A 25,420-nucleotide genomic window follows, 5' to 3' on the forward strand; every position below is an offset into this window, starting at 1 on the left:
GGATTTTTGCATCTATATTTACCAATGATATTGGCCTGTAATTTTCCTTTTTTGTGATAAGTTTGTCTGGTATTGGTAACAGGGTGATAGTGGCCTTGTAGAATGAGTTTGGGAGTGTTCCTCCCTCTGCAGTTTTTGGAAGAGTTTGTGAAGAATAGGCACTAGCTCTTTTCCAAATGATTGATAGAATTTGCCTGTGAAGCCATCTGGCCCTAGGCTTTTGTTTGTCGAAAGACTTTTTATCACAGTTTCGATTTCAGTGCATTTTTAAAAGATTCTATGTGATTTATGTGCAAGTTGAAGTTTAAGAAATAACCCTTTATTTTACAGATTCCATGTTCATAATTCTTACACTCCTTCATGAAAAGGATGTCTAAGATAAAAATTTCATTAAGAATATTAACTGAATCTGCTGTGAATTTGAATTGATTTAAAATAATCCCCTTTCCTGGTATATGTTCTAATTTTGTGGATTTCAAATGTTTTTTCTCCTAGTTTTATTAAGATGTAATTGACATACAACACTCTATAAGTTTCAATTGTACAGCATAATAATTTGATTCACATACATCAAGAAATGATTACCACAGTAAGTTTAGCAAGCACCCATTATTTCTTAGAGATAACATTTTAAAAAAAGAAAAACGGTAAAACCAGACTTGGAATGGCTGAGATGATGCAGTAAGAAGACCGGACCTCCTATGAGGACCTCAAAATTAACATTTTTTATAGATCACCTGTCTATGAGGACACCCTGAGGACGAGCAGAAAAGATCATCTACAACTAAAGACATAAGAAAGGGGCCACAGGAGGGGCAGGAAGGGCAAATATGAGGTTTAGTTAAGACCAGCACCAGTGGGCAGGTGAACCACAAGCAGGAAAATAGCCACAATTGTGGAGATTCTCTCCCAGGAGAGAGGGGTCTGAGCCGCACATCAGGCTTCCCCACCCACAGGTCCTGCACTGGGGCAGATGAGCCCCCAGAATGTTTGGCTCTGCACACCAGTGGGCCTTGCTTTAGAGAGAGCCCAAGGGCTGTGGGAAGCAGAGACTTTGCCCTTAAAGGGCAGAATCAGTAGTTTGAAAGGAACCGGAGGCTGACCCTTTTACTAGTTGTGGAGAGTCTTCCAGAGAGACTGGAGGCAGCTTGGACTTACCCTGGGGACAAGGACAATGGCACAGCCTTTTGGGAGCTCTTTCTCCACGTGGACACTGGAGCAGGTAGATGCCGTTTTTGGAATCTTCCCTCTAGCTTATTAGTGCCGTGACTTGGGCCCTCAACCAGTGGTCAGCACCGCTCCTGGGATGCCCTAAGACAGGCAGCTAACTGGGCAGACACAGAGCCAACCACCAGCAGGCTGGCTGCCCTGGGCTCCCTAATCCCCTTGTTGCCCCAGGCCCAGGCCCTGCCCAGAAGAGGGGCATGAGGCAGCTCACCCACCAGTGGATCCTGCAGCCAGCTATCAGGACCCAGACATTCCCATCAGTGGGCTGACTCAAGATCTGGAATGCCTGGGTCTGGAAGTCTAGACCTCAAGACCTAGCTCTACTCCTCAGTTGGCTGACAGCAGCTATGGGACCCCCAGAAAACTTCAGACAGAGATCTTGGGATACAGCTCCATACATCAGTGGGCCAGCAATAGCCCTGGACACCATAGGCCCCAGTGCTACAGAGCAGATGGCTGATACCAGCTCCAGAACCATTGAGCCAGAGAGCCTGGTTCTTGGCTCTTTCCACCAAAGAGTCTGCACCAGCCCCAAGATGGGCTGGGCCTTGGTCCCACCCACCAGTGGGCTAACACCAGCTCCAAGAAACTCTGGACCCTGCAGCCAGCTGCATCAGAAACCACCCCCACCCATCAGCAGGCCTGAGATGCACTCTCCCCACTTGAGTCCCCACCAAGCCACCGCAGGCTAACACAAGCCCACAGCCATCCACCCACCCTGGTACCTTTCCCTGTCCACTACTGAGCCAGCACCAGGACTGTCTGGGCCATGCAACCAACTGCACCAGGGCCTAGCCCTGCTCAACAACAGACGCAGCTCCACATTAGATGGGGTCTGGCCACCAAAAGGGCCAGGGTACAACCTCACCTACCAATGAACCCATCATAGTTAACCCTCCACAACAGAAGGACCCACAGAACCACAAAGGGGGCACCCCAGAGCCTTTATAGGAGACTGCTGCTGGGCCCCTAGTGTATTTCCTGCATAAGGCCCCTTTTCCAACATCAGGAAACATAACCAACCATAAATATATATAAATAAAAATAGAAATAGGAAAAATGAGATGAGCTAGAAATGTGTTTCAAATAAAGGGAAAAGACACAACCCCAGAAGAAAAACTAAGTCAGTGGAGATAAGCAACCTCTCTGATAAAGAGTTCAAGATAATGAAGGCAAAGATCATCAAAGAAATCTGGAGAAGAATGCATGAACCCAGTAACAAGTTAGGCGTTTCTAATAAATAGCAAATATATCTAAAGAGCTGAGGAATACCATAACTGCCATTGAAAATATTCTTGGGACTTCCCTGGTGGTTCAGGGGCTAAGATTCCTTGCTCCCGATGCAGAGGGCCCAGGCTTGGTCCCTGGTCAGGGCTTCCCTGATGGCTCAGACAGTAAAGAATCTGTCTGCTATGTGGGAGACCTGGGTTCAATCCCTGGGTTGGGAAGATCCTCTGGAGAAGGGAATGGCTACCCACTCCAATATTCTTGCCTGGAGAGTTCTGTGGATAGAGGAGTGTGGTGGACTACAGCCCATGGGGTTGCAAAGAGTTGGACATGACTGAGTGACTAGCACTTTCACTTTTTTTCAGGGAGCTGGATCCCATATGCTACAGCTAAGAGTTCAAATGTTGCAACTAAAAAAAAAAGAGAGAGAGATTCTACATGTTGCAACTAAAAGATCCCACATGCCATATCTAAGACCCAGCTCAGCCAAATAAATACACAAATATTTTAAAATACACTAGTAGTAATCCATGGTGAAGTAGATGATACAGAGGAAGGGATAAGCAAACTGGAAGACAAAATAGTGGGAAATACTCAAAAGAGAAAAAAGAAAAAGCTTTTAAATGAGTGTTTAAGAGACTTCTGGAACAACATCAAGCATCCTGATAGTCACATTACAAGGGCCCCTGGAGGAGGAGAGAGAAATAAATGGGCAGAGAACTTATTTGGAAATGTAATAGCTGAAAAATTCCCTAACCTGGGGAAGGAAGCTGACATCCAGATCCAGGAAACAGAGTCCCAAACAAGATCAACCCAAAGGTGTCTACACATTACAATTGTCAAAAATTGAAATAAAGAGAGAATATTAAAATCTGCAAGGCAAAAGCAACTAGTTTATACTAGAGGACTCTCATAAGGCTGTCACCTGATTTTTCAGCAGAACTGCAGTTCAGAAGAGAGTAGCATGATATATTTAAAGTGTTGTAAAGAGAAAACCTACAATAAGAATACCTTACCAGGGGAAGGCTATCCTTCAGATTTGAAGGACATATAAAGAGTTTTACAGATGAGCAAAAGCTCAAACAGTTTAGCACTGCCAAACTGGCTTTATAGGAAACGCTAAAGGGACTTTTCTAACCTGGAAAGAAAAGGCCACAACTAGAAATGTGAAATTCCAAAAGGAAATATCTCACTGATAAAGGCAAATGCACATTAAAAATAAAAGAGCAACCACATAGATAGCCAGTAGAAAGACTGAAAGACAAAAGTAGTAAAACCATCTACACCCATGATAACATGTAATATATGATGTCAAAAGCAGTAAACTTGGGGGCAGGGAGTAAAAATGCAGAATTGCTAAAAATGGTTTGAATTTAAGAGATCAGAAATTTAAAATAATCACTTATAACTAAAAAGCTACAGTAATCAAACAGTATGGTAACAACATATAAAGAGACATGTAAATAAATTGAAAAGGATAAAAAACCCAGAGATAAACCCATGCACCTCTGGTCACCTAATCTGTGACAAAGGAGGCAAAAATATACAGTGGAGAAAAGATAACCTCTATGCCGGAGTCCAGCTCCAGCAGCCAGGGATTCAACCTGAAGGGATGGGTGGTGTCGGCGAGAAACTAAGGCAGCCTCTCATTTTTCTTGGACTGCCTGTTTATTTCAAGCTTATGATTCTCTTTTATACTTTTACAAAAGCATTAGGTCAGAGGTTTGATATTTTTAGTTCCCATGGACCCAGATTTATTTTTCTCCAAAAATCATTGTTGCCCCTCAAAAGGAGTTCCTTCCTCAGTGATTCTCTTATCTACTTTTTCTCATGTGTCCTTGTGAATACACTGTAACTCATGCCAATATCTGGGCTGCATACCACATTCCTCAGTTTAATTCTTACTTTTCTAAGTCCTGTTTGCCCCTAGTATCCTAAGCTCACTATTTCTTAGAAAGGGCTTCTACCTAATAATATCTCTAAAGTCCCTAATTTCTATAAGCTATAGTAGAATATGCTAACATTACAGCAATCCTCAAATCTTTAGCTTCTAACTATTTTAATTATTCCTAAGCCCTAAATTCATAAAACTCCTTTGCCATACACTTTTCTCACAAATGGGCTTCAGATAGCAATCCCTCCCATGGCCTCAAGCTGCGGCCTGTGTGCTCACCCTGGAACACTTTTTTGTAAAAGTCCTTGAACAAATGTCAGTGATTAACTTTATGAATTATTCTTTGAGCACAGCTGCAGAAGGCTGTATGCCTTCTCATGCTCCTCTCAAAAACAATAAGCACCTTAATATTCTCTTCAGTCAACTCAGCCGAGGAAAGGGAAAAACAAGTCAGAATCACAAAGCCTAACTCCTTCATTCTGGGTCCGTGCCTACAGAACAAAGGGAGGGAGTTTAGGGCCGTGCCTCTATTTTGTCAGCAATGCCTAACACGGCTCCCGACACCTCTACAATAAGTGGTGCTGGGAAAACTGGACAACTATATGTAAAAGAATGAAGTTAGAATATTCTCTAACACCATACACAGAAATAAACTCAAAATGGATTGAAGACCTACATACAAGATTGGATACTCGGAAGAATCAATATAGTGAAAATGAGTATACTACACAAAGCAATCTACAGATTCAATGCAATCCCTATCAAAACTACCAACAGTATTTTTCACAGAGCTAGAACAAATAATTTCACAATTTGTATGGAAATACAAAAAACCTCGAATAGCCAAAGCAATCTTGAAAAAGAAGAATGGATCTGGAGGAATCAACCTGCCTGACTTCAGGTTCTACTACAAAGCCACAGTCATCAGGACAGTATAGTACTGGCACAAAGACAGAAATATAGATCAATGGAACAAAATAGAAAGCCCAGAGATAAACCCACACACCTATGGACACCTTATCTTCGACAAAGGAGGCAAGAATATACAATGGAGAAAGGACAATGTCTTTAATAAGTGGTGCTGGGAAAACTGGTCAAGCACTTGTAAAAGAATGAAAGTAGAACACTTTCTAACACATACACAAAAATAAAGTGGATTAAAGATCTAAATGTAAGACCAGAAACTATAAAACTCCTAGAGGAGAACATAGGCAAAACACTCTCCGACATAAATCACAGCAGGATCCTCTATGACCCACCTCCCAGAATATTGGAAATAAAAGCAAAAATAAACAAATGGGACCTAATTAACCTTAAAAGCTTCTGCACAACAAAGGAAACTGTAAGCAAGGTGAAAAGACAGCCTTCAGAATGGGAGAAAGTAATAGCAAATGAAGCAACTGACAAACAACTAATCTCAAAAATATACAAGCAACTCCTGCAGCTCAATTCCAGAAAAATAAACGACCCAATCAAAAAATGGGCCAAAGAACTAAACAGACATTTCTCCAAAAAAGACATACAGATGGCTAACAAACACATGAAAAGATGCTCAACATCACTCATTATCAGAGAAATGCAAATCAAAACCACAATGAGGTACCATTTCACGCCAGTCAGAATGGCTGCGATCCAAAAGTCTACAAGCAATAAATGCTGGAGAGGATGTGGAGAAAAGGGAACCCTCTTACACTGTTGGTGGGACTGCAAACTAGTACAGCCACTATGGAGAACAGTGTGGAGATTCCTTAAAAAACTGGAAATAGAACTTCCTTATGACCCAGCAATCCCACTGCTGGGCATACACACTGAGGAAACCAGAATTGAAAGAGACACGTGTACCCCAATGTTCATCACAGCACTGCTTATAATAGGCAAGACATGGAAGCAACCTAGATGTCCATCAGCAGATGAATGGATAAGAAAGCTGTGGTACATATACACAATGGAGTATTACTCAGCCATTAAAAAGAATACATTTGAATCAGTTCTAATGAGGTGGATGAAACTGGAGCCGATTATACAGAGTGAAGTAAGCCTGAAAGAAAAACACCAATACAGTATACTAATGCATATATATGGAATTTAGAAAGATGGCAATGATAACCCTGTATGCCAGACAGCAAAAGAGACACAGATGTATAGAACAGTCTTTTGGACTCTGTGGGAGAGGGAGAGGGTCGGATGATTTGGGAAAATGGCATTGAAACAGGTATAATATCATATAAGAAACGAATCGCCAGTCCAGGTTCGATGCAGGATACAGGATGCTTGGGGCTGGTGCACTGGGATGACCCAGAGGGATGGTATAGGGAAGGAGGTGGGAAGGGGGTTCAGGATGGGGAGCACGTGTACACCCGTGGCAGATTCATGTTGATGTATGGCAAAACCAATACAATATTGTAAAGTTAAAAAAAAATTTTTTTAAAAGATTGGATACTATAAAACTGGAGGAAAACATGGGCAGTATACTCTTTCAAAGTGTACTTTTGGATCTGTCTCCTAAAGCAAAGGAAATGTAAGGAAATATAAATGGGACCTAATTAAACTTAAAACCTTTTGTGCAGCAAAAGAAACCATCAATAAAACAAAAAGATAACTTACTGAATGGGAGAAAATCTTTAGAAATAATATGACCAATAAGGGATTGATATCCAACATCTATAAACAGCTCATAGAGCTCAACATCAAAAAAAGCAAAGAGGGCTTCCCTGATGGTCTAGTGGTTAAGGATCCATCTTACAGTGCAGGGGACACAGGTTTGATCCCTGGTCAGGAAAGATCCCACATGCCATGATGCAACTGAGCCTATGTGCCCTAGAGCCCATGCTCCACCACAAGAGAGGCCACTGCAGTGAGAAGCCCGTGTACTGCAACTGGAGAGTAGCCCCTACTCACTGCAACTAGAAAAAGCCTGCATGCAGCAATGAAGATCCAGTGCAACCAAAAATAAATGTCTTTTTTTTTTAAGTGATTAAAAAACAGGCAGAAGATAGATACTTTTCCAAATAAGATGTAAGATGGCCAATAGGCATATTAAAAATGTTCAACATGGCTAATTATCAAAGAAATGGAAATCAAAAGCACAATGAGGTATCATCTCACACTGGTCAGAATGGCAGTCATCTAAAAGAGCACAAATAGCAAGTGATGATGATGTGAAGCAAAGGGAACCCTGTACACTATTGGTGGGAATGTAAACTGGTGGAGCCACTGTGGAAAACAGTATGGAGGTTTCTCAAAGAACTAAAAAAAGAAATATCATATAACTGAGCAATTACACTCCTGTTATGTATCCCCAAAAAACCAAATACACTAATTTAAAAAGATATATGCACTCCAGTGTTCATAGCCACATTGTTTATCATAGTCAGGATATGGAAGCAACCTAACTGTTCATCAACAGATAAATGGATACAGATGTTTTATATATTTGTATACACACACACACACACACACACACACACATACATATTCAGTTCAGTTCAGTTGCTCAGTCGTGTCCGACTCTTTGCGACCCCATGAATCACAGCACACCAGGCCTCCCTGTCCATCACTAACTCCAGGAGTTCAGGCAAACCCATGTGCATCAAGTCGGTGATGCCATCCAGCCGTCTCATCCTCTGTCGTCCCCTTCTCCTCCTGCCCCCGATCCCTCCCACGCACATTGCTCAGCCGTGGAAAAGAATGAACTTTTGCCATTTGCAGCAACATGAGTAGACTCAGAGGGCACTACGCTAAGTGAAGTAAGTCAGACAGAGAAAGACAAATATGAAGTCACTTATATGTGAAATCTAAAAATTACAACAAGCTAGTGAATATAACAACAACAAAAAAAGATGGAGATTCACACATACAGACAGCATACTAATGATTACCAGGAGGGAAGAGAGGGAGAGGATCAATAAAGGAGTAGGGGGGTAAGAGATATAAATTATAGGTATAAAATAAACTATAAGGATATACTGTACAGCATGGGGAATATAGCCAATATTTTACAATAACTGCAAATGGAACATCACCTTTAAAATTGTAAATCGCTATACTGTACACCTGTATCTTATATTGTACATCAACTATACCTCAATAAAAATAGTAAATTAAGAAATAAGCACACACACATATATACATGTATATATAGAGAGAAATTTTTATTGTATATAACCCTCATGGTTACCACAAACCAAAAATGTATAATAGATACACACAAAAATAGAGAAAAATATCTAATTGGTATATAAAGGTACCTAATTCTAAAGATAGTCATCAACTCACAAGTAAACAAAAGAAGAAAAGAACTATGAAAATAATTCAAAAAAGTTAACAAAAATGACAATAAGTTCTTATCAATTATTACTTTTAATGTACAAGGATTAAATGTTCCTATCAAAAGATGTAGATTGGCTGAATGGATACACAAACCAGACCCATATATGTGATACCTACAGGAGACCCACTTCAGATCTAAAGTCACACACAGACTGAAAGTGAAAGGAGTAAAAGGTATTCTGTACAAATGGAAATGAAATCTGGGATACCAGTGCTCATATTAGACAAAATAGACTTTAAAAAAATACTGTAACAATACACAAAGAACGGCATTAAATAATGATCAAGGGATCAGTGCAAGAAGATATAACGATTGTAAGTGTATATGCACCCAATGTGCATGTAAATACATGAAGAAAATATTAACAAACATAAAGGAAGAAATTGATAATAACACCATAACTGTAGCAGACTTGATAGTCCTTCTTACAGGTGTGAGATGCTATTTCATTCTGGGTTTGATTTGTATTTCCATAATGATTAGTGATGTTGAGCATCTTTTCATATGTCTGTGGTCCATGTGTGTGTCTTCTTTGGAAACTGTCTATTCTAGTTCTCTGCCAGTGTTTTAATCAGGTTATTTGAGGTTTTTTGATGTTGAGTTGTATAAGTTCTTTGGATATTATTAACTCCTTATCAGATACATCATTTGGAAATGTCTTCATCCATTCAGTTAGGCAGCCTTTTTTTTGTTGTTCTTAGTTTCCTTCCGGCTTCCCTGGTGGCTCAGCTGGTAGAGAAACCGCCTGCAATGCAGGAAACCTGGGTTCAATCCCTGGGTTGGGAAGATTCCCTGGAGAAGAGAATAGCAACCCATTCCAGTATTCTGGCCTGGAGAACTCCATGGACTATACAGTCCATGGGGTCACAAAGACTCGGACACGACTGAGAAACTTTCACTTTCACTTTAGTTTCCTTCACTGTGCAAAAAGTTTTTAATTTAATGTAGTCCGTTCATTTGCTTTTGTTTTCCTTACCTGAGGAGACATATCCAAAAAAATATAGCTAAGAATGATGGCAAAGAGCATAGCGTGTAAGTTGCTCAGTCGTGTCCGACTCTGTGACCCCATGGACTGCTCACCAGGTTCCTCTGTCCATGGGATTCTCCAGGCAAGAATATTGGAATGGGTTGCTATTCCCTTCTTCAGGGGATCTTCCCGACCCAGGGATCGAACCCAGGTCTCCTGCACTGAAAGAGATTCAAAGAGCATATTGCTTGTGTTTTCTTCTAGTAGCTTTATGGCTTCCAGTCTTATGCTTAAGTCTTCATCTGTTTGGTGTGAGAAAGTAGTCTGCTTTGATTCTTTTGCATATAGCTGTCCAGTTTTTCCAACACCATTTATTGAAGAAATCGTCTTTTCTCATTATATATTTTTGTCTCTTTTGTTGTTTATAGTCTCTATACTGTTTTGTGGATCTATGTGTCTGTTTTTTGTGCCAGCATCATCATATTTTGATTAAGGTAGCTAAAGTACAGTTTGAAATCAAGGAATGTGATACCTCCAGGTTTGTTCTTTCTAAAAATTGTTTTGGCTACTTGAAGTCTTTTGTGTTTCCATGCAAGTTTAGGTTTATTTGTTCTACTTTTGTGAAAAATGCCAGTAGTATTTTGACATGGATTGCATTGAATCTGTAGATTGAATTCTGGAATATTCAAATTTGCTAAATCTGTATTTTCTGCATGTCATCTAAGAGTTCTGAGATCATTTTGTAAGAGTCAGGTCCTTTGTCTCCATTGTCTATGTAGTTACTAGATTCTAAAAATATTGTATTTTGATAGCTTCAAGTTTTTGTTAGTGTGTTAAAAGACAGAGAGAGAGATACATGATGATGGTGCTTTTTTTAATATTAGGTCAAATAACTCCAGGGAATTGTGAAATTGATCCTTTTAGACATCTGTTCTCTCACATATGTATGCTTTTTGGAAGATGATCAATAATTATTCTTCCTATCTATAATCTTTTGCATTTAAATGTAACATATAGCTTTTAATCGAGTTCATTTGAATTATACAAGGAGAAGCAAGTTCCAAGTATGAGCTATGAAACAGTCTATAAAGAGGTTATGTAACCTTCCCTTATTTTATGAGCCTCTTAGGTTTAAAAGATAAGAGCGTGGCATGGAAACATTGACACTTTTAGAGGTGGTAATTGGATACTGGTTTGGAGAATGGATAGGAAGAGATAAGACTTATTATTTATTCGAAAATCACCTGAAAGGCTTTTTAAAATGCTGATTGATTCTTTCTCTGCCCAGATCTCTGACAAGCAGGTTTTTAATAGAGATTTTGCAGTTTTAATAAATTCCCATGTGATTACGATGCCTGCTGTTGCAGGAAATATACCTTGAGAACTACTGGACTAAATTTGGACAGACCAATTAGAAATCTCTTGCATCGATCTTTGCAAGTTATAATATGGAAGTAAATGCTGATATTAGAGTTGAAAGAGGAAGGGATAGAGTCCAAAGCTGTATTAAAGTTAAAACTGACAGGACTTGTCAGACCAGAACATGCAGAGGAAGGAGGGGAGGTGGCTCTAGAATGATTTCTGGGTTTCTGACTTTGATGGTGGATTGAAAGCAGTGGTGCGTGATCTCAAGATATGGAATAAAAGAGGAGAGACTGAGTAGGTTTGGGGATTGGGATTGATGATAAGTTTTGGGGGTGGGATTGATAAGTTTGGTATTAGACATGTCAAATGAAAATGTGTGGGTAATCAAAGTGGAGATGTTTGTTAGGAAAATATCAATAGGATACAGCTGAGGTGAAGATGGCTGTTAATACAGTTATGTAAATGCAGGCATATATGTTGATGGAGAAGAAAATATACATCATATATTGAAGAGAATATGGAGCTGACAATAGAACTCTGGGATATGCCAATATTTAATGTGAAATCAGAATAGTTCACTTTAAAAAGGCCTTAGGACTGGCAGGAACTCTGCAGTAGAGAGTGACAACTTTAAAAATAAAATAGCCAGTTGTCTCACCAGCAAAAGTTTATTCGGAAAATGTTAGAGGACTTGTAATTGGGGAAATAAATACAAGCTTTGGACCACAGGGAAATACTGAGGACAAAGGGGAGGAGCTTGTACAGAGAAAAAGAGGAGTGGGCAAGGCTGTTCTCTATGAAAATTCACTGGAGGAAAGTGAGAGTTCAGCTTTCTCATTGGCTGTGCTACAGAGTTTTTCATTGGCTGAGCTTGTTACCCAGCAGGAAGAACATCTCCCTTCCTCCTACCAGGGAAGTAGAGGCCCCTTCCCTTCAGAGATGGGCTTCTCTGGTGGCTCAGATGGTAAAGAATCTGCCTGCAATGCAGGAGACCCGGGTGTGATCCCTGGGTCGGGAAGACCCCATGGAGAAGGAAATAAGAACCCACTCCAGTATTCTTGGCCAAAGAATCCCATAGACAGAGGAGCCTGGTGGCCTGGTCCATGGGATTGCATAGAGTCCAACACGACTGAGTGAGTTAACACATACACACACACACACACACACACACCCCTTGAAGCTAGGGGGACCCTCCCTTCTTGTTCAGGGTAATTGGTAGGCATGAGAGCTCCCTTTGCTGGCCTTCCCAAGGCCAATTTTAGTTGAGGCTTAGAAATTACTTTTAACCAAAGTTTTTATAAGGATGTAATCAACATGTCAGCTCTGCAGGAAGGTCAAATGACATATGGGTGCAGCCATTTCCATGTATTTAGGAATCAGGGGTGATAGAACATCTTAGGAAAAGCAGTTTTGTCAGAGTAGCACAGATGGGATCCAGATTATATTTATTTGAAGTTAGAAACAGAAATTCTGTTCTATTTTTAGAACAGAATCCATGCCTTCTGCTTTTCTGATATTAAGTGTCTATTTTTTCATCTCTTAAGAGGATATGGTTATTGATTTAAAAAATAGTTTAGGTGAATGGATTTAAATTCAAGTTCTAAGTTGAATAAAATATTTAAAGAGCAAACTGTGAATCAATTTCTATGGCTTTCCTGTTATGAGGTGCTGCCTCTCGTGGGGTATTAATGTCCCTTGCCTCAGGAAGCTTTCAGAAATAACTGTGGAGTTTTTGTGGTTAAGAAGAGGTGGCAAGAATACACTGAAGAACTGTGCATAAAAGGCCTTAATGACCTGGATAACCATGATGGTGTGGTCACTTACCTAAAGCCAGACATCTTGAAGTATGAAGTCAAGGGGGTCATAGGAGGCCTTACTATGAACAAAGCTAATGGAGGTGACAAAATTTCAGCTGAGCTATTTCAAATCCTAAAAGATGAAGCTACTATAGTGTTGCACTCATTGAGCCAGCAAATTTGGAAGACTGCAGTAGCCACAGGACTGAAAAAGGTCAGTTTTCATTCCAATCTCAAAGAAGGGCAAGGCCAAAGAATGTTCAAACTACCATACAGTTGCACTCATCTCACATGCTAACAAGGGAATGCTCAAAACCCTTCAAGCTAGGCTAAAATAGTACATGAACTGAAAACTTCCAAATGTTCAAGCTTAATTTAGAGAAGGCAGAGGAACTAGAAGTCAAATTGCCAACATCTGTTGGATCATAGAAAAAACAAGAAAATTCCAGAAAAACTTCTACTTCTGCTTCTTTGACTACACTAAAGCCTTTGACTGTGTGGATCACAACAAATTGTGGAAAATTCTTAAAGAGACGGGAATACCAGACCACTTTACCTGCCTCCTGAGAAACTTGTATGCAGATCAAGAAGCAACAGTTTGAACTAAACATGAAACAACAGACTGGTTCAAAGTTGGGAAAGAAGTATGTCAAGGCTGTATATTGTAACCCTGTTTATTTAACTTCTATGCAGTGTACATCATGCAAAATACCTGGCTGGATGAAGCACAAGCTGGAATCAAGATTGCTGGGAGAGATATCAACAACCTCAAATATACAGATGATACTACCCTAATGTCAGAAAGCAAAGAGGAACTAAAGAACCTCTTGATGAAGGTGAAAGAGGAGAGTGATAAAGCTGGCTTAAAAGTCAACATTCAAAACGTTAAGACCATGGCATCCAGTCCCATCACTTCATGGCAAAAAGAAGGGGAAAACGTGGAAACAGTGGCAGATTTTATTTTCTTGGGCTCCATAATCACTGCAGATGGTGACTGCAGCTATGTAATTGAAAGTCACTTGCTGCTTGGAAGAAAAGCTATGACAAACCTTGACAGCATGTTAAAAAAGAGAGATATAACTTTGCTGACAAAGGTCTGTGTATAGTCAAGGCAATGGTTTTTCCAATAGTCATGTATGGACGTGAGAGCTGGACCATAAAGAAGGCTGAGCGTTGAAGAATTTGATGCTTTTTAATTGTGGTGCTGGAGAAGACTCTTGAGAGTCCCTTGGACAGCAAAGAGATCAAACCAGTCAATCCTAAAGGAAATCAACCCTGAATATTCACTGAAAGAACTGATGCCTGATGCTGAAGCTGGAGTTCCAATACTTTGGCCACCTGATGGGAAAAGCTGAGTCATTAGAAATGACCCTGATTCTGGGAAAGATTGAAGGTATGAGGAGAAGGAAGCAACAGAGGATGAGATGGTTGGATGGCATCACTGATTCAATGGACATGAGTTTGAGCAAACTCCAGGAGATAATGAAGGACAGGGAACCCTGCTCTGCTGCAGTCCATGGGGTCTCAAAGAGTTGAACATGACAGCAAGTGAACAACTTCTGAAAGGGTTTGTTTTGTTCTCTACCTATATCCGTGATAGGAACCAAGAGTATTATGCTGTAATTTGTGTGACAGTTGGCAAGGATTATTTTATTAGTTTCCTAATTGATCAACTTAGGGCAGCTGTCACTTCTGGAATTTGACAATAAACATTTCTCTTTTACTCCAGTGTTTTTCCAAGCAAATTTATCATGGAATCCTGAGAGTAAATAGAAGTTGGTGCCCTACACATGATTGGTATCTGGTATAATAGTGTCATAAGCAGGAATTGTCAGTGGCGTGTTATTGTCTGGAAAACATAATTTAAACATGCCCACATCTGTGTTAGGAAACTTATCGGGTTTCTGTGGGCTAATTCTTCTGGACTCTGGAAAGATCTGAGATTGAGCTAACACAACCCATTGGATTTGATGATTGTATCACTGTTAATTAGTTGGAAAGTTCCTCACAAAATGTGGGCCAAATGCAGAATGAGAGCAATGGCCAGTAAAATAGTGAGCTTTCTCAAACAAACAAAAAAAAACTGCATTAAAAAAACTGCACATATTCTATTTTGTGGTCAAAGTAACCTGATCTAATAGATTCTCTGAGTACTTTTATTTTTCCCTTTACTATTGGCCAAAGTTTCAAGTTTCTGCATTTAAAATCAAAGAACGCTTTTAAAATCTCAGGCTGCAAGTGATCAGATGTATAAGTGTTATTTTACAGAGACCAATCTAATTTTCTAGGTGGTTAGAAATTTCAGTGTTGGTAAATCAGGCCCTTAAAAGGCTGATGAGAAGAACAGTGGTGGGAGTAATGAAGAGCAGGGTGAAGGCGGGGATTTTGAAGACAGGAAATGCAAAATCCAAGAGCTTTTTCACATCAGTTCTGATACGTTAACAATTCTGTTATTTGTTTCTCATTTAGGATAAAAATTACATGATATTAAGCATATCACTGAGTTCAAGTAACATTTCTTCCTTTTCCTTTCTTTCTTGAGCAGGTTGTCAAGTTACTAAGCAACAAAAGGTCTCAAGCAGTTGGAATACTGATGTCTAGCCTTCACTTAGATATGAAAGATATACAACATGGTAAGTGAAAAACGGGCTTCCCCTCTGGCTCAGCAGGTAAAGAATCCACCTGCAATGCAGGAGACAGTCTGCAATGTAGGAAACAAGAGTTCTATCCCTGGGTTGGGAAGACCCCCTGGAGAAGGAAATGGCAACCCACTCCAGTATTCTTGCCTGGGAAATCCCATGGACAAAGGAGCCTGGTGAGCTACAGTCCAGGGGGTCACAAGAGTCAGATGCAACTTAGTGACTAAAACACCACCAAGTGAGAAATAAAATTTCAGCTTTTGAATATTCAAATTTGGGCTGAAGTGGAAAATTATTTCATACTTAGATTTCTGTGTGTATTGAGATTAGTATGTTTCCTGTGAGTACTACCAAACTTTCTGCCATGATTGTTTCTGAAAGGGTTATGGGTAATTTGACTCTTGTGTTATTTCTCTGTCTTCTTAAGAACCTAATTCTCATGTGACATGTTTAGTCTGCATTAGTAAATACTTAACTTTTGATTCGTAAGAAATACTAGTCCCACCATGCTCTGTACCTGATTGACTGCTCCATGCCATGTCCGAAAAAGGACTGGTGAACACTCCTGAGATCCAGGTGTGGGCTGTGTCTCAGTCCCCGACAGTACCTGGGGAGGATGGTCCACAGGAGAGAAAAGTCTCTGAGGGTGAGTCTCAGATGTTTGCTGAGCTAACACAGTGAAGAGGAAGTAAACCTAAGACTTTGTAATATATCAGCTAAAACCAGTGTAGGAGTTACAGGAAAGCTTCTTTAGATTGTTGTTTTTAAAATGATCTTATGATTAGAGATGTCAAAGAGTAGACTGGATTGCCATATGTAGTGATTAAACGAAAGCTCAGAGCTGTTCAAGAGACTACATGACCATTTGTCTCAGATGTCCGTAAAGCAAAGAGTGGGTGATGGGGTGTGTTCTCTTCCTCCTCTGGTTCTGATAGGCTATGAGATGCTGAAAGAATCACTAAAGCAGCTTTATTATGTATAACTTTTTAGTGTGGACAAGTGGTCCCTCTTTTTTCAATTCCTTGGATGGCTAGAATGTAACCCCTAGGCTTCTCTACCCGTGTTATTTTTTCTAGTATCTATCAAAGATAGTTTCAAATTACTCTTGGCCACTTATATATTGTTGGTTATCCAGACCCATGGAAGCAGTGATATGGTGGTGACCTTTTGTTATTTCTTTAATGGTGCTGTTTTAATTTACATCTTTAACCAGGCTTATAAAATATTCTCTATATTTGGAATTAGGATGGCTTTTTACCATTTTTAAAATGGTTTTTGTGTCAGTGTTTTAATACTCGACTCTACTTTGCTCTAGACAAATATCCCTATCCATATCACTCCATCACATTGTGCTGAAAGATACTGCCCAAGGTGAAAAAAGGAGTTAAATCTATATTCAAATGTCCCTTGAGCTGTTCTGAGCCTTAGAGTAGATTTTTTTTTTTTAAACTTTACATAATTGTATTAGTTTTGCCAAATATCAATAAGCAGATTAAATTTTCCAATGGAATGCCAGTTTACCTGTTAACAAAATACGGTTTATAAATTGTGAAAAGATTTACTTGGCTTTCCAGCTTACCACTTTATGTATAGGGATTCTATTTGGTTGGCTTAAAATAATGTGTGGAGTAACTCATAAATAGCACAAGCTTGGCATGCCCTGTCACTAGAAGAGTAGCTCAACCACAATTTAAATTTTTATTAAACTGCATTGATGGTGAGGAGAGTTTCTCAAGCTGAAGCATTAGGGGCCATTGTCATGGAACAGGATGCAAAGGCAGATGCCAGGAAGTATTAGGTTGGTGCAAATGTAGTTGTAGTTTGGGACCATGAATTTTAAATCATTATAACTAGGCTCAAACACATCTTTGTTAATCAAAATAGGAACCATTATAATCAACACATTTTTGCCAGCGAGAAATAAGTTTGCTTATTCCTGTAGTGTAAAAATCTGTGCTTCAGGATTCAATGAACTGTTGGAAAGCATTTTCGGCTTCCTGCTCATTATGGAAGTGTTTTCCCTGCAAAAAGTTGTTGATACTTAAAGAAGTGGTAATCAGTTGGCAAGAGATCAGGTGAATATGGCGGATGAGGCAAAACTTCATAGCCCAATTCGTTCAACTTCTGAAGTGTTGGTTGTGTGACGTGCAGTTGGGCATTGTCATAGAGAAGAATTGGGCCCTTTCTGTCGATTAATGCTGGCTGCAGGCCTTGCAGTTTTCAGTGTGGCTCATCAGTTTGCTCAGCATACTTCTCAGATGTAATGATTTTGCTGGGATTCAGAAAGCCGTAGTGGATCAGGCTGGTAGCAGACCACCAAACAGTGACCATGACCCTTTTTTGGTGCATGTTTGACTTTTGGAAGTGCTTTGAAATTTCTTCTTGGTCCAGCCACTGAGCTGGTAGTTACCAGTTGTCATATAAAATCCACTTTTCATCACATGTCACAATCTGATCAAGAAATAGTTCATTTTTGTTGTGTAGAGTAAGAGAAAATGACACTTCAAAATGACAATTTTTTTGATTTGTGGTCAGTTTATGAGGCACTCAATGACATCACTGAGTTGATGAACTTGAGTTTGAGCTCCAGGAGATGGTAAAGGACAGGAAAGCCTGGCATGCTGCAAGTCCATGGGGTTGCAGAGAGTCGGACACAACTGAGCAACTGAACGACAACATGAAGCACTCACTTATCAAGCTTTTTTACCTTTCTATTTTGCTTCAAATGCAGCACAACAGTAGAATGGTTGACGTTGAGTTCTTCAGCAACTTCTCGTGTAGTTGTAAGAGAATCAGCTTTGATGATGCTCTCAAGTGGTCCTTGTCAACTTATGATAGCTGGCCACTATACTTCTCACCTTGAAGGCTCTTATCTCCTTTGCAATGCTTCTTGAACCACCATTGAACTATATTAGCAGTTCCTGGGCCAAATGAGTTGTTGATGTTATACGTTGTCTCCACTGCTTTATAGCCCATTATTTACTCAATAGGAAAATCACTCGAATTTGCTTTCTGTATAACATCATTTCTCTAGTCTAAAATAAGTATAAAATAAACAGCAAGTAATAAGTCATTAGAAAAAGAACATAAAGTGAAAAATATGCATTAATATGATGTATATATATATTCATAACCATAATTTATTTAAGAGAAATAAGATAAACATAACCACATTTATTTAAGAATGTATTCTAATACCAAGTGGCAAATTTCAACAGTGCAAAACTTCAATTACTTTTGTGTGTGTGTGTAGCGGAGTTTTATTACAGTGAAGAGGGGCAGAGAAGGCTTCTAACATAGACATCAGAAGGGGTTGGAGAGTGCCCCTTTGCTAGTCTTTAGCAAGGGAGCTATATACTTTTTAAATTAGTTATTACAATAAATCAAAAGAATGTCTCAAGGTTGTAAAAATTTTACCAGACCCACTCTCACAATTTACATTTTAAGATAACAAACAGGATTAGTCAGAAGTTTTTCAGGAAGGAGAAACTGTCCTCAAGCAGTTATATCTATGTTGTTATATAATCTTTAGTACAGAGTTTAAGCTGAGTTGTGTTGTTGCTTAACCATCAGTGCAGGGCTTAAAGGAAAAAAAGTTTTATGTGACGAAGACTAAGGAATGTAAAGGAAAAAAAAAAGACATTTGTCCTTTCCTCTTGCTTGAGAATTCCAGACCCCTCTCTCCTCCTCAGGGACCCTGGACTTCTTAGCAACCTGCATAAGAATTGACTCTCTCATTTACCCCTTTTCTGTTATGAGCATTATGTTGCCAAGGGAAAGGGGCGTCATTTTCATTCCCTAACTACTTCCTGCTGTGATGGGGTGATATCCCTAAATTGTTGAGGCAATGTATTCTCTTAACCCTCATATTGAGGGTCTCTGATCCAGGGGCCCCAAATAATAGTTGAAAGAGGCTGTGGCACTCTAGGAGCCTGGACAACCATTTGTAACTTAAAAGCTTTCACACTGTTAGAAACAAATTCAGTTATATAGTTAAAGATGCAGAGAGCAAACAATAAAAACAGAATAGTTAGAATTATTATGATTAAGATACTTTTCCACCACGGGGGGCTAGTTAACATTTCCCAAAGTGAGGTGACTGAGGCTTCAGGAGAATCCATAGCCTGAATCATCTTGTTCATGTGTTTAGTAAAGTGAGTAACATTAGTACTCATATCTGGTATAGAGTACATCATGAGAAACACTGGGCTGGAAGAAGCACAAACTGGAATAAAGATTGCCAGGAGAGATATCAATAACGTCAGATATGCAGATGACACCACCCTTATGGCAGAAAGTGAAGAAGAACTAAAGAGCCTCTTGACGAAAGGGAAAGAAGAGAGTGAAAAAAGTTAGCTTAAAACTCAATATTCAGAAAACAGATCATGGCATCCGGTCCCATTACTTTATGGCAAATAGATGGGAAAACAATGGAAGCAGTGAGAGACTTTATTTTGAGGGGCTCCAAAATCACTGCATGGTAACTGCAGCCGTAAAATTAAAAAATGCTTGCTCCTTGGGAGAAAAGTTATGACCAACCTAGACAGCACATTAAAAAGCAGAGACATTACTTTGTCAACAATGGTCCATCTGGTCAAGGCTATGGTTTTTCCAGTGGTCATGTATGGATGTGAGAGTTGGGCTATAAAGAAAGCTGAGTGCCGAAGAATTGATGCTTTTGAAATGTGGTGTTGGAAAAGACTCTTGAGAGTCCTTTGGACTGCAAGGAGATCCAACCAGTCCATCCTAAAGGAGATCAGTCCTGAGTGTTCATTGGAAGGACTGATGTTGAAGCTGAAACTCCAATACTTTGGCCACCTAATGCGAAGAGCTGAGTCATTTGAAAAGATCCTGATGCTGGAAAAGATTGAAGGCAGGAGGAGAAGGGGACGACAGAGGATGAAATGGTTGAATGGCATCCCTGACTCAATGGACATGAGTTTGGGTGAACTCCAGGAGTTGGTGATGGACAGGGAGGCCTGGCGTGCTGCAGTTCATGGAGTCACAGAGTCGGACACGACTGAGCGACTAAACTCAACTGGTATATATGTACAACATTGGGTATGAATAATAGTACAAGTTCCTCCCTGTGAGGCCATTAGAATACCTAAAGCCAATCTGCTTTGTAAAATCACCTTTCTAATTTGTATTTGTTCACTGTTAAGGGCTGAAATAACTTTTTCAGAATCTTGTAAATCCTGTTGAGTACAGTTATTCAGGGCATCAACTTGTGGCATAATATCTGTAGTTTCCAGAGAGGGAATGAATATTGCAGCCATATGGTCATACCAGTGAAATACAGACCTTGCCTAGCGAGCTTCACTTGTGGCAGATGAGCAGGCTTCTCTGGAAGCTCTGAAGATGTGAAGCCCTGAGTAAAAGGTAAACCTCGGGTGCATCTCCGTATCCAGCAAGGGGAAGCCATGCCCACAGGTAAGAGCCACATATCCAGTAAGTCCTGTTTGGAGCACACCAGCATGACTCAGATTTCCAGTCCCAATCAGTGCCTGGCCAGGCAAAGGGAGGACCTGAACTGGGATTGGAGAACACAGGAATGATTACATTGCATATTTCTTGAGGCAAAAATACCAATTGTTTCCAATCGTTATAATTATGTTGTTGGCTAACTTCTGGGGATGACTCTGTTTGTTCCCAGCATATGGGAACATTAGATAGTAGGCATCTCTTTTCGGGAGTTAACCATATGACCTCATCCCATATTTGATAAATATCAGGTAGGAAACCACGAGGTATAGACCCATTTACCTTCTAATGTGCAGAAAAATAGTCATTAAACCGAAATAAAAGTAAAAGTGAAAGTGAAGTCGCTCAGTTGTGTCTGACTCTTTGCGACCCCCTGGACTGTAGCCCAGCAGGCTCCTCTGTCCATGGGATTCTCCAGGCGAGAATACTGGAGTGGGTTGCCATTTCCTTTTCCAGGGGATCTTCCTTTTTTTTTTAAATTTTATTTTATTTTTAAACTTTATATAATTGTATTAGTTTTGCCAAATATCAAAATGAATCCACCACAGGTATACATGTGTTCCCCATCCTGAACCCTCCTCCCTCCCCATACCATCCCTCTGGGTCGTCCCAGTGCACCAGCCCCAAGCATCCAGTATCGTGCATAGAACCTGGACTGGCAACTCGTTTCATACATGATATTTTACATGTTTCAATGCCATTCTCCCAAATCTTCCCACCCTCTCCCTCTCCCACAGAGTCCATAAGACTGTTCTATACATCAGTGTCTCTTTTGCTGTCTCGTACACAGGGTTATTGTTACCATCTTTCTAAATTCCATATATATGCATTAGTATACTGTATTGGTGTTTTGGGGATCAAACACAGGTCTCCTGCATTGCAGGCAGAGGCTTTACCCTCTGAGCCAGCAGGGAAGCCCAACCAAAATAATGTATTATCAAAGTTGAAAGTCACATTATGTGCATAGTCCCTGAGTGTGTAGTCGTTTGAGTCCCAATTTATTGTCAGAGGGTCTAGAATCTGTACTTTGGATGGCCCTGAGCCCCAGAAACTATCAGTACAGAGTTCAGTTTGTTGGGTCAGGCAGGTACCTTTGTAAGTTTCCCAGGGGGCCCTAGTGGTAAAGAACCTACCTGCCAGTGCAGAAGAAGTAAGAGACCCACGTTCAGTCCCTGGGTTGGGAAGATCCCCTGGAGGAGGGCATGGCAACCCACTCCAGTATTCTTGCCTGGAAAATTCCATGGACAGAGGAGCCTGGTGGGCTACAGTCCATAGGGTCGCAAAGAGTCAGGCACGACTGAAGCAACTGAGCACAAACGCAGATACTCTCGGGGCAGAGGCAGGCTCTGAGCTGGCTCATCTCTGAAGGTTATCTCCTGTATTTTGATTAAAATGCTAGTTCCTATCTTGTCAGCTCTTTGAAGCCTTTAAAATATTTTTCAAATATATTTTGTTCAGCATTTTTAATTGTTCTCAATGGGAGGATTCCTTTAAATAATCCAGTATTGTTCTCAAAAATTGGTATTATGAGAGTAGCTATAGATTTGCAGTTTAGTGAAAATAAACTGAATTTTCTGTACAACTTTTGATCCATAAGGAGTCAGTGCAGTATTCAAAACTCTCAGGTCCATTTTGGTAGATAACAGTAGCTGTAAAAGAATTCTGAATTTCATAAGGGTCAGCTTTATCCTCCCAGCCCCTAGTCTCACTGCTGGGTAGAGTATCCACGTGGTTTATCATCCAGGGTGAGATACTTCTGAGAATGGAAGGGGTGCCGTTCATAATGCTGCCTGGACAACAAGTGTGAAGTGGACATTTTCCAGGCACACAGGTAGTAGGGTTGGACAAAGCAATTTCTGATCTAATTCTCTCTTGTTTAGATATTTATTAAACCAACATTTATTGCCCAGCAGGAACACAAGAGTTTGAAAAGCCTGCTCTGTAACCCTGATGTTTCCTGGCTGTCTGTACTTGGAGATCCTCTCACCAGTATCTTTTCTGAAAGATTTGCTCTGTGCCAATGCAGTCATACCACACAGCGAGGGGTCTGTTGTCCTCAGTCTGCACGAGACACTGGAAACCCAGCACAGCCAGAGCTGCACCCAGGCTATTAGGGGAAAGCCTCCCTAAGGATCCCCGCTGTGGACTCCTGCATGGGGCTCTCATGCTCTTGTGCATCTCTAAGAGATTTCATCTAATCCACAGGCCTATGTACCTTTAGTGTCACCAGCAGACCCCCGTTTCAGATGTTAGTGTGGCAGGTATGTCTGAGGACCTTGCAGGAACTGCCTCTGGAGCATGGCTTTTCTTACTGGTGCCGCCAGTCACATGGAGGCCCAGGCGCTGAAGTGTTAACTGCCTACCCAGTTCTGCTCCCTTTGTGCACGCATGTCAACAGTGATTGCAGATACAGTGGTGAGACACACCTAAGAAGTGTGTAAAGATCCCTCACAGGGAAGTGTGTGTCACTGTCCCTCCAGGACAGTGACCCCCAGTTCCTTCCCTCCTTTTCATGCCTTTCCTGTATAAAGCCAGTTGGTATTGTTTGCACAAGGGCAATGAATACTAAAGTATGTCATTGAAATTTCTATTGCGTTTAAATGAGATTTATGTAAAACTGCATAGTATTACATCAGCAATATAGTTGATAAAGTAAATGAAACATGGTTATTTTTATTATTTGGTCTCTAAGCTTAATTGCTTTTCAAACACTTTTTCATTTTTTAAAAAATGTAGTTAAGGATACCTTATAAGGACAGTAACATGCTTTTAGATTTAAATCAGAAATTCCTGTAACATCTGTCTATTTCTGACTCTTCATTGGATCCTGTGTTGTGGATGTTTTGATATTCGCTCGTTGACCCCTTTAAAGGGGCTCAGAGCTAAGGAGCCTCATCCTGACCATTGTATAGGAAGGAATTGCCTGAGGTTGCAGATGCTTAAAAAGGTAATCATTTCGATATTTGGCAAAACTAATACAATATTGTAAAGTTTAAAAATAAAATTAAAAAAAAAAAGGTAATTGCTTCTGACAAACAGGAGATACATTCTAAAATCTTTCATAATCAAATCTTTTTATCAGTATCCAAAGAGATGGAATTCAGTATTGCTTTGAATTGTACACTCCCACCCCATTGTTACTGATGGTTGTGTAAAATGGTCCAGTTAATTTCTATTTTGCAGGGAGAGAATTGCAGCTTATAGATCAAGCGTATCTGAGGCTTCCCCTTAATAAGGACACCCATCCATCTGACTCCTTGTTCAGTGTTGTCTATAGTATGTTAGCTTGTCTCAGAGTGAGGACCTCTGTTATCTAATAAAATGCAAAAACAGAACTGGCAGGAGAACATAATACTTTTGGCCACCAATATGGAATTTTAAAACTTCGGAGAATATCAATTTAGTAAATTTTGTCTCTTGCTTTAAGGGTCATTTTGTAAGACCCTGTTTGCTTATTGACTCTGTTTCTTAGAGAAAAGAAGTTGTGGGTTTCTTTTTCACATCTCTGAGTTAAGTGAAGAAAAATATTTTTTAAAAAAACAATTAATGGAGTTGTTCATTCTTGATGGAACCAAGCAAAGATAAATAAAAAAATTTTATATAAAAAGCAGTCTAGGCTATGGCTATCAATGAACTGAAGCATATTGTGATTATTTATGAGTCTGGTGGTACCTCTAGATGGAACTTCCTATGCCCCCCTTTTAGGAACTAGTTGCTCAGAGAGTATGTAGGGAAACACAGAGTATCTCCCTGGTGTGGTCCTTGGGGATGACTAACCATCTAAGCACATTTCTTCTTAGCATCTCTGCTTCCCTGGGTTTCCCTCCACTTTCTGGTGTAGTCTAGCAATGTTGGGGACGTGGATTCTGGGACCAGGCAGGCCCCCTGTTTTCTGTTATGGATGGAATGTTCACTCCCTTTCTCCCCGTTCCTACACTGAAGTCCTAACTTTTCAATGTGATACTATCCAGAAGTGGGGCCTTTGAGATTAATCAAGTTGAGATGAGGCCAAGAGGCTGGAGCCCCCATCATGGGATTAGCATCCTAATAAGAGGAGGGAAAACCAGGACTCTGCCAGCCAGCAAGAGAATCCACCCCAGTTCCAGTCTCCAGAACCTTAAAAACTGATTCCTGTTGTTTAAACCATCCAGTCTAAGGCACATTTGAAGCTCAGCTCTGCCACTGGTTAGGTGGGTAAATCTGGACAAATGTCTTCCTCATCTCTGTTTCTTAGCTTCCTCATTAGTAAAAACGGCTGTAAAATGAGTGATTTCCTATAAATACGTGCATGTGCACTCACATGCAAGCACACACACAAGCCCACATAGATATTCAGACACATATTCACACATGCATGTTCATTGGCACCCACACACACAATACCCTTCCTTCATTCCTTAGGGAATGAGCTGTGTTTTCCAGATGTGGGAGTATTTGAAACTCCAGCTGGCCACTCATGGAGAAGGGAGAGTGTAAAGGTTTTATTCCTCC

General features: G+C 40.2%; 1 protein-coding gene across 6 annotated transcripts in view; it reads left to right on the forward strand.

Moving 5' to 3' along the window:
• The window catches only part of FMN2 (formin 2), a 345,241-nt gene that overhangs the window by 165,812 nt on the left and 154,009 nt on the right, over positions 1 to 25,420 (forward strand). For all 6 annotated transcript variants that reach the window (XR_015156591.1, XR_015156593.1, XR_015156594.1 and 3 more), the window contains one exon: positions 15,352 to 15,439. Coding sequence is in view for 2 of the 6 variants with exons in the window: in XM_086381217.1 (XP_086237343.1) it covers positions 15,352 to 15,439 (88 nt within the window). In the remaining 4 variants the exon portion in view is untranslated. The remainder of the gene's footprint in view (positions 1 to 15,351; positions 15,440 to 25,420) is intronic.

The sequence above is a fragment of the Bos grunniens genome, chromosome 28, assembly GCF_055505025.1.
Source record: "Bos grunniens cultivar Pamir isolate PY7600 chromosome 28, Bosgru_T2T1.0, whole genome shotgun sequence".
NCBI classification, from domain to species: Eukaryota; Metazoa; Chordata; class Mammalia; order Artiodactyla; family Bovidae; genus Bos; species Bos grunniens.